The sequence below is a fragment of the Mya arenaria genome, chromosome 2, assembly GCF_026914265.1.
Source record: "Mya arenaria isolate MELC-2E11 chromosome 2, ASM2691426v1".
NCBI classification, from domain to species: Eukaryota; Metazoa; Mollusca; class Bivalvia; order Myida; family Myidae; genus Mya; species Mya arenaria.
In genome coordinates this window covers 45,660,188-45,670,827 of record NC_069123.1, presented here as the reverse complement: position 1 = coordinate 45,670,827, position 10,640 = coordinate 45,660,188, and the positions used below count along the sequence as shown (strand labels likewise).

Below are 10,640 nucleotides of genomic sequence, written 5' to 3'. Positions count from 1 at the left end.
CATATTTACGCAAAAAATTGCTCTTTACAAGACTAAAAAGTTGTAAAAATAATATATCTGTGAGAGTGCAGCTTAAATGTCACCACAAACATTGTTTTACCTGACGGTCACCAAGACCTTGACCTTTGACCAAATGTTCTCAAAATAAATAGTGTTCATCTACTAGTCATGACCAACTCGGATACCAAGTATGAAGTACCTGGACCCTAAAGGATCTTCAGTCATTGAAGGGAATTCATTTTTTTAGCCTTAAGGTCATTGCGTCCCTGACTTCTGACTTTTAAATCAATTGGGGTAATCTACTGGTCATGACCATAATGCATACCAAGTAAAAAGTTCTTGAGTCCAAGCGTTTTTAGTTATTGAGCGAAAACGAAGTGTGACATACGTATGGATGGAAAGGGCAAAGATAATATGTCATGAATGGAGGAGACATAATGAATACCAGGAGTTTAATTCCGTAAACATGATAAAGTCATTAACCTTCATCATTCACTTGGAATTTATCCAGTCTAGTTATTTCATTTCTCTATTCTCTTAACATTATTTTTCGTACCATTTTTTTTCTTTTATAGGTTTTAACTAAAAACTTAATTCCTAGCAAAATTTCCTTACATTATGAAATTGTTCACATACATACATGTTCAATAACGCCCAGCAATTTCATTTAAAAGTACAACAGGCAAAAATTGACATCTACACCATCTTGCGGTGACTTTATACCTAACTCTTTAAAATGTTAGCTATCATTATTTACTTATTGCAAGGGACAGTTGTCATGAAAATAGGTACGATACTAGATATCTGTCTGCTATGTATGGCAAGTTTTTAAACAGTTTTTAATCATCAAATAAATTTTACATGTAATGAATTATATAAACTAAACACACACCATCTTTGTAACAAACATGATTTATATTTTTATAATTAATCGAAACAGTATTTGTAGTGACAAAAAGTGATTCACTTTCATTAAAAAAACACCAACCAGAGACTTAATCTAAATGTATGTTGGTAATATATAATCAGAAAATCAATCTGACAGTACATCAGTTTACATTATTTTGTAATATAATATTGTTTTCACTGTATGTATAAATTTCTAAACAAGGATCAAAAACAATTTTCAGATCGATACGCATGCAGGGCTTAATTAGTTTAAAAGGTTTAATTATCAAGCTGCCCAAGTAACAGTTCACGTTTTAGTTATCCAAATTACATCACATTATATATCAGACAATTTAGTGCATCAATATTTAATAAATAATTCTTGAGGAAGTCATTTCACTTATGTGTATTGACTTCTTTCTCATAAGAGATGATGACCTATCTTTGCACACATACAATTGAGACTATTTTTTTTCTGTGTTGTTCTGTTTTAATGTATCCAGTTTTTGTTCCACCACTTCCAGTTTTGCCTCATACTTCTTCGTACTAACGCCAGAACGCTGATTTTGTTGCACAAGGGCTTTCAGAGTTTCCTTTTCCAGGGACGGGAAAGTCTCAAACAAAGGCTTCTGTAACTCTTCATCAAGATAGCTGCTCTTTCTCAAGAACATGAAGTATACAAGAAAAGTAACGGCACACACTGAAACAACATAAGGTTCATATTTCCATCTGTCAGAATAAGGGTTAAAAAATGTTTTTTCATAGGAAAATTTGTCTGGGTTATTTTGCATCTGTGACATAAAGGCGAATGGTTTATCCCTAAGAATGTCTATGCTGCTGTCTCCCTTCCTTTTATCCACAGATGTTGGTGCAGCACTTTTCTCTTTGCAGCACCTTGCTGAAACACTGTAAAGCAAAAACATAAAATATTAGAATAAGATGAATAAGGTGGACAAAGACATATTTGCTTTATTTCTGATATCATGCTGTAACTTTGTCTTCATAGATTTAAGCATACAGCTCTTACAGACACACGATATAGCTCTGCTTTTACCCAGATTATCGGGGCATTATCCCCATATCATAAAAAATGTCATGTTTTGGGGTTTGCTCAACATCTTTATTCATATGTGTACTGTCAAGGTTAACATTTGTACCAAGTTTCATTTTAAAGAAAACAGTTTATCGTTTGAGAACGATACAGTACCTTGACTTTTATTCACTTTGAAAATCAGAATATCTTAAACTCATTGAAACTGATGCTTCAAAAATACTGTTTTTGTAACATAAGAAAAACAACTTAACATGTTTCTTGTACAATTGTTACCAAAGTCAAACGTAAAAAGTGAAATCATCAGATATATGCACAAATTTGGTAGATGACCTAAATGTGGTTACATGCATCTGTAGAGATGAAATAGGTCTTGATTTACCTGACTTCTTTTTTCGTATATATAATTTATATTTCTTGAGTGAAACCATAAGTGAAGTTCTTGAGAAACTGTTATCTTAACAATTTAGAAAGATTTTAAAAACAAATGTCAAAAAGCTACAATAGTTAGGTGGTGATATTATAGTACTCCAGCATTATACTCAATTTTATTAATTGAAATAAAAAAACAATAAATCAGGTCAATATGTAATCGGCAACATCATAAGCTTTAAGTTAAGTAATTGTACATGAAAGATTTTGAATGGCAATTGCTTCACAAGGTTTCGATATTAGAATAATACTTTTTTGATATACTAGTGTTGTTTTAGGTTAGTATTGCCATATTTCTCGAACATATACGTGCTTATGCAACCAATTAAAAAGCTTACTACAAGGATTTTTTCATGATTGAAATTGATACTCAAGATTTATCATTGAGTTAAAAAGAAAAGGAGTTAAATAAAAATGTTTTGTTTTCATACATTAACTTTATGACTATTCATTTTTTTTTAGAATGTTTACGTAATTCCGCGAAAACATATGACACATCTAATTAAATAGAACGAATAGTTATGTTTGATCAATAAATTATCATGAGTTAATAGATAAATTCACCTTAATTTCCTAAGAACATATCTGTTGGCAAGATATTGCCTTGATATGGGCAAATACGCACGAAAGTATGCGTTTGACATTTCTGACTACTTTACGGCATTTGCTTTTTTGACAAGGTAGCACACAACAGTTTTAAATCATCCAATCTCACCGACGAGGCTGGCAACGGTTTTTAAACGACTTTACATTGAAAACTAGGGACCGAGGGCCGTCTAGGTCTTTAAAAGAAATGTCATCATTTTTTCAGTTACACTTTTCCTATTTAAGTTTATATTGTAAACCGCTTTTGTATTGAAGTTCAAGTGTTGTTATTTTTCTCTTATTTTTAACTACTCTAATCAATTACGCAACACGAGTAATGATGACCCAAGCCAACTCTGAGAAGGTCATTTTTTTCAAGAAATATAAATTGATAATAAATGCCATTGTAACCACAACATACTTTAATTCAAACAAACGATAAGTGTTAGTTCCTGTCAAATGTCAGAGCCAATGTTTTGTTGTAAATCAGTAACCTTATATGCTTTATATGTGTCCATAACCCCTGTGTGTTTGTTTGTTTTTGTTGTTATTTTTCTATGTTTATACTTTGTATTGTATTGTATATATTTGTGTATGTGTATAAGCTACACTTCTCTTCACATTTGGAGGATGAACCGAATAAATTAAACTAAATAATGAAGGAGATCGTTATTTTGTTTCACGCAGAAAATAAGTGAGAAAAAATGTTTCAATGCAAGCAAAATAGCTGAATTGTAAGGAAAGAACCGATTGCAGTTATTATGTTACTTATTTAGTGGAATCCGCAAACCATAACCTGTAAGTGTTTTACATGTAACATTATACGGCAATGAATTAATTCCTCCCGCTATATTTAGTTCACCTTGTATGATAAGGCCAGCCAGCCAACACAGGCGGTCAGTTTATCTCTAGCAGTCAGAGCTGTACCATCCTCACCAATACCATATGTTTCAATAATAAATAGTTAGAACACATGCTGTCGTTATTCATAACATAACAATATATACTAGCTGAAAAAGGGTAATAGGTGTCAGTTCCGGACACAGTCACACGTTCAAGCCAGTCTTTAGTCTTATGATATTTATCTTACCAAAAAATATTTGGAAATATTAACTTTCATTAAGGAGTTCACTCGGGCTCACGCCAAGTGTCGTCTGCGGTGTGAGTCGACATGTGAGTAATACCTTTACCAACTTTTGCCGAATAGTCTCATGACGTTGGTTCTTTAACCTACTTTTAAAAATCCCTTCAGCTCGCTCTCCCAGACCATTGCTCGCTGCGCGGTAACTCGCAACTCGAATGTGCTTTATGCCATTTTGTTTCATGAACTCGTCAAATTCTAAACTAGTGAATGCACTTCCATTGTCTGTGACCAGTTGCTGGCATAGTCCATATGTAGCAAATGTCCTTTGTAATAGTTCATTTATCACTGCTGAAGTAGCTTGGTTCGCATCGAATGCTTCGAACCCCTTCAAACGAGCATCGATTATGACCAAAAACATTTTTCCCATGAACGGACCTGCAAAGTCGACATGCAGTCTCACCCAAGGTCGTTGCGGCCATTCCCACGGATGCAATTTCGCTTCTGCGGGCATGTTTCTGCTTGTCTGACATAGTTGACAGTGTTTCACATGATTTTCAATTTCAGTGTCCATTAAAGGCCACAATACATACATTCTGGCTAAGGATTTCATCCTGTTTGCGCCTGGATGTCCTTCGTGCAACATGTCGAACGTGTTCAACATCGTTTCACGTCCACGTGGAGGTATAATTACCCGATTTCCTCGAATAATGCATCCATCCTGCATGCTCAAATCTTTTTCTAACAGCAAAATAAGGTCTTAATTCCTTATTTGGACATTTCTCCGGCCATCCCTTTTGCAGCAACTTTTGACATAACCGGATCTCGTTGCGTCCATAGCCTGACCTGTTGTGATGTTACAGGCGTTTCATCCAATTGTTCAATGGCTAACACGATTTCCGTTGGAATTGGCGGTTCGGAAACTTCTGTAGGTCTCGACAATCGACTTGTAGCATCAACATTGCCAATGCTTGCTGTCACTTCTACCTCATGTCACTTATGTGCATTTAAACACAATTTAAGTCGCGATGGCGTCACGGCGGGGTCAAGCCATGATGCAGCCAATGGGCGCGGGCAGACCTTGATAAACTCAAATAAACAAAACAAACAAACTATAGTGGCTGCATTATGGCTTGACCCCGTCAAATCCCCTAGTGTGTCTGAAACATATTTCTGATGCAAAAAGGGGGAGTTTTATTCCCACCGTTTTGTGGGATAATCGCCAAATTAGTAATTTTGAACCCCAAATGCCGCGGGCCCTGTTGTGTTTTAATGTAGGTATGTAATAAAGACACTTAAATATTTACTACATTTATTCTACAAGTGTATAACATGTGAGTACATCAATAGTCTGAATCATACTCCCTCTCTGATACTTCTACGGGTTCCACCTTGGTGCCTTAGCAGGGCGGTTACTAATTTGCATATAGAGGCGGAGCTTCTATGCTCACAACATTACATCCCATCTTTTCTCAGATTTAAACTTTCAGCATCTGCCAAAGATTAGTTTAATATTAAAACAATTTCAATCATTAAATTTGTTTAACCACATGATAGTCAATTCATTAGGAGAGTAGTTAATGTTCTGGCAGTTTACGAATTGTGGCATTATGGCCAGTGTCAGATAGAGCTAATGTCCAACGGTGTCAGATTTATGGCAGCGGCGAGCACTAATTGCTTGATTCACCACAAAGTTTTTGAAAACAAATTATCTGTTTGTCATTACACTGGTCGTTTTCTGAGATTAATAGCATGTCTCTGGGAGGATTGTAAATTCCAAAGAATTCCAGGTAACTCAGTTTTCGATAGAAAGTTGAGTCTGTTCAATTAATTTAGACTGGTCACTAGAATTACACTGTTACATATAAAGAAATTTGCACTAGCCTCGAAATGACCTGAATTAAAATGATAACAAAGTAAACAAATATTCCATTTCTTAAACATACAAAGAATGCGCAAACATATTGGTAAATTAATCTAAATCCATAAAGGGATTATTATGCCCTTTTCACAATAAATCACTTTTGCACAAAGTCTTGGAAACGTTCTGGGGGGTTTCGATTTCGCAATGAACGTCTCGGTTGTGAAGGCTCTTGTTCGTCCGTACGTACAGTGCCAGGACGGTAGAAGTCGTCGAAGTCGTCCTCGCTGTCGGAGTCTTGTAGCCTTATCAGCTTGAAAAAGGACGAATTGCGGGTGATTGACTTGTCTCCTCTTTTCGCTGTTATCATCGAACCGTTTATCTTTGTAATTTTATATGGCTGACTGTCGAAAGGTGTGGAGAACTTGTTTGTTTTGTGTTGTTTGACAAGTACAGAGTCGCCAACGTTAAATGTTGCCGGCTTTGCATGCCGTTTTGCGTCCGCGTACGATTTCATTTTAGCTTTTTGATATGCGTCATTTTCACGAGCTTTGACTTGCACATTTTCCTTTGAAGGTTTCGATGGTGCAAATGGTAATTTTATTCTAATCTGTCTTCCAAATAATAGTTCTGCTGGACTGTATTTTGTAGTCGCATGTTTTGTAGCTCTATAGTTGCGTACGAATGCATACATGTCTGTGCGCCAATCTGCCTTTTGAGTTTTTGCTGCACGAATTACTTTTCCTATTGTTTTCATGAAACGCTCGCATTCTCCGTTTGCTTGAGGCCAGATAGGGGTTATTTTTCTGTGTTTGAAACCAAATGCTTTTGAAAAGTTTTGAAAGTCTGCACTATTCATCGGCGGTTCATTGTCAGTTCTCAGTACTTCAGGTATTCCATATTCTGAGAATATTTTGTCAAGCTTCTCAATAACTGATTTTGCATTAAGAGATGTTATTATTTCAACAATTGGGAATCTTGAAAAGTCATCAATCAGAACAAGAAGATATTTTCCATCAGGAAATGGTCCACAGAAATCCATGCTCACTGAATCCCATGCCTGTTTTGGCATTTCAGTCATTTGAAGTGGTTCCCTGGAGTTTTTATCAGTTGCTGCGAGACAGGGAATACAACTGTTACACAAGTCCTCAACCATTTTGTCCATTTTTGGAAAGTACACCTTTTCGCGCAATAGTTGTTTTGTCCTAACTATTCCTGGGTGTCCTTCGTGTGCTATTGAAATAGCCTTCTGTTGCAACTGTTTAGGTAACACGATTCTATTTCCATGCAAGAGAACTTCGCCGTTTTTGAACGTCACAACTGTCAGTTCATTTTCACACGTGCAAGTGTATCTAGTACCGTATTTGTTTTGTAATTTGATTTCCACGAGGATTGTCTGACGTTTTGCATCACCTGTTGAAGGTCGTTGTCACTGCTTGTCTCATTGATTATGTCATGCAACGTCATCGCTTTTGGAACATCATGGTATGTAATGAATGACAGGTATTCTTCTGCGATTTTTCCTGCGTTGCTTGCTTGCGTCTTTGTGACATCAGGGTGCCTACTTAGGTAGTCTGACATGTTTGATTCACCTGGCTTGTATATGACATCAAAATCATAGGCTTGCATTTTCATTCGCCACCGTTCCAGTCTGGCTGGCGGCTTGGACTTCGGGTTTTTGTATATGTGTTCAAGCGCTTTTGCGTCTGTTATGACGGTGAATTTGTGTCCAAAGAGGTATATATGCCAGTGTTCAATTGCCCATACGATAGCTAAGTTTTCTTTCTCGGTCTGAGAGTACCTTTTCTCGGTATCTGTTAATGATTTGCTTGCATAGCTAACTACTTTCCCTCCTTGCAGCATGATTGCTGCTATGCCAACGGGGCTTGCATCTGCAACAATTTGTGTTGTCAATTTTGGATCGAAATATGTCACTACAGTTTCACTGCTTAGATCCGATTTGAGTTTATCAAAAGCATTTTGCTGTCTTTCTTCCCAAACGAATTTGACATCTTTCTTCACGAGCATTCGCAATGGTTCTGTCGTTGTGGAGTAGTTTGGTATGAATCTGGAGACATAGTTTGTCATTGCGAGGAAGCTTCGTACTTCTGATGCGTTTTGTGGAGCAGGTGTGTTTTTGATTATTTCACACTTTTTCTTGTCAGCAGAAAATCCGTTTTCACTGAAAATATAGCCGAAGAATTCAAGCGTTTTCTTGTTGAATTCACATTTCTGTTTGTTCAGTGTGAGGCCTTTTTCCTGTAGACGTCGTAGTGCGGCTGCCAGTCTACTGTCGTGTTGCTCCTGCGAATTGCCATGCACGATTATGTCATCGCTGATGTTTTGTACACCTTCAAGTGAGGTCCGTATTGCATTTTGGAAAACTTCTGATGCACATGTTAATCCAAAGTTTAGTCTTTTGTATCGTCTTAGACCAACATGTGTAGTGAATGTGGTTATGTTGCGTGATTTCTTTGAGATTTCAAGTTGATGGTATCCCTGATTTAAATCCAATTTTGAGAATATTTTTGAACCATTTAAGTCCACAATAAGATCGTCTATTGTCGGTATAATGTGTCGAGTCCTTTTAATGGCTTCGTTAGGAAGGCGCATGTCTACACAGATCCGTATTTCATTGTTTTTGCTCTTCGGTTTCGGTGCTACGACAATCGGTGATACCCAGTCTGTTGGTCCATCTACCTTTTCGATTATATCCATGTCTTCGAGCCTTTTGAGTTCAATTTCCACCTGTTTTCGAAGGTGAAATGGTATTCTTATGGGTTGCACAACGGGTTGAAACTGTATTGTCTACAAATAACTCAATTTGTGTGTCTTTCAATTTCCAATTCTGTGAATACCTTCGGGAATTTATCGCATATTTCACTTTTGCTTGTCATTGAATATATTTCTGGAACGACTTGCAGTGACACTGATGTAGAGTATGATAACAGATTGCCACTGTTTCCTTTCGTTACGTATATCATGGCTGTCGTAAAATTGTCTTGGTTTCTATCATTGCTTGAAACTGGCCCATAATTTTGACAGCTTCAATTGAACCATATGCGTATACTTTCGTATCCGTTTTGTTTAATTTTGGCTTCGGTTTCATGGCGTTGTATGCTTTTTCATCAATGACATTTATCGATGACCCTGTGTCTACGAGCATTTTTAGGGCATGACCTTCGACTTTGACATGGATTGTAGGTCGCTTGCAGGATATGTCTGGCTTGTTTGAATTTATTGCAAGTCCAAATGCAAATTCGTTACTGCTTTTATCATTGTCCGAAATTTCACTGTCTGAACAATTATCGGTACCCAATGTATGCACTGGCTTTGACTGTTTGTGCTTTGAACGACAAACAATCTCAAAATGATTCATTTTCTTGCAAAAATTATATTTTGCCGGCAGCGGGACATTGGCCATTCATGTGCGGATACTCCTTACCACAGTTTCTGCAGCTTCGTGTTTTCTGTTGTGACTGACGGTAAGTGTTGGTAGACTGTCGTTGTTGACGATGGTTTGGTTCTCGCTTTTGCCTGATTGCACAGGTGTTGAACTGTTGTTGGGGTTGGCTGATTGTTCTATCTCGCTTGCGTTTTTGTCGGATAGTTCTAGAGATCGCGCTTCTTTGATTATTTCGTCTAAAGACATTTCTGATCTGAGCGCTTTGCGCCTTAGTCTTGTTGACGTACAGCCTTGTATGATTTGTGACTTAATTTCCTTGTCTGTATTTGCAAACTCGAAGTGTTCTCCAAGCTTTCTGAGTCGTGTGTGGAAACTGTCCAAGTTTTCGTGAGGTTCTTGCTTTGCCTGTCGAAACTTGTACACTTCGAACTCAATACTTTTCTTGGGTGCAAAATACTGGGTTAGTGCTTGCTTGGCAGCGTCAAACGTTTCCTCGACGTTTGGAAGTGTTGTAAAAATGTCATAAACATCTTCACAGCAAAATAGAGCAAAAGTAACGCTCTTTTGTGTTTAGCGTCTTTGACATCCATACCAACTAGCATGATTTCTAGTCGACCTAACCACTTTTTCCAGCGACTGTCCACTGTTTTAGTGACATTGAATGATGGGAATACTGGTAATCCTTGAGCCATTTTTTTGGTAAATAATCAGTCCTACTAATTAATTACACAGCACAGTTTTTTACACAGTAAATCCGCTTTTCATGTGTTTTACACTTTTATCCTCGTCGCCATTGTTGTGTTTTAATGTAGGTATGTAATAAAGACACTTAAATATTTACTACATTTATTCTACAAGTGTATAACATGTGAGTACATCAATAGTCTGAATCATACTCCCTCTCTGATACTTCTAGGGGTTCCACCTTGGTGCCTTAGCAGGGCGGTTACTAATTTGCATATAGAGGCGAGGCTTCTATGCTCACAACATTACAGGCCCTACGACGATTGACATCTAGAGTGGTCCCACAGCTCTGACTATTGGATATGGTTTTAATTTTTTGGTCTTAACTTGTTGTAATTTAGAGATGTATAGCACGCGTGTATAAAAATCTTTAACTATTGTAAGTTTGGGATTTTTAATAGGATGAGAAAGTCTCACGGACAGTTCTTTGGCACGAAAGTGTTCTGAGAACAGGACGTTTTGTCCAGTCTGCATACATATATAATTATATGAACCGACCTCTTTGTTGTCGAATCCCGAGTTGCCTCACTACCTAAATTCTAAATCTTATTCAAGACCAAAGGATGCGTTGACATTTTTTATTTATATTTTT

The 10,640-nt window shown here is 37.0% G+C and overlaps 1 protein-coding gene across 1 annotated transcript; it reads right to left on the bottom strand.

Moving 5' to 3' along the window:
• Positions 1 to 893: 893 nt before the first annotated feature.
• On the bottom strand, positions 894 to 3,048 carry LOC128221741 (uncharacterized). The gene is made up of 2 exons (XM_052930346.1): positions 2,936 to 3,048; positions 894 to 1,794 (listed from the first exon to the last, which is right to left on the bottom strand). The coding sequence occupies exons 1-2, from the start codon at positions 3,013 to 3,015 to the stop codon at positions 1,353 to 1,355; spliced, it is 522 nt and encodes a 173-aa protein (XP_052786306.1). The 5' UTR covers positions 3,016 to 3,048; the 3' UTR covers positions 894 to 1,352.
• Between the last annotated feature and the right edge of the window lie 7,592 nt (positions 3,049 to 10,640).

Excerpts from the sequence above, each read along its gene's own strand:
- LOC128221741 (XM_052930346.1), bottom strand. The coding sequence starts at position 3,015 with ATGTCAAACGCATACTTTCGTGCGTATTTGCCCATATCAAGGCAATAT. Across the intron at positions 1,795-2,935 it reads TATGTTCTTAGGAAATTAAG|TGTTTCAGCAAGGTGCTGCA; the intron begins GTGAATTTATCT and ends TTTGCTTTACAG.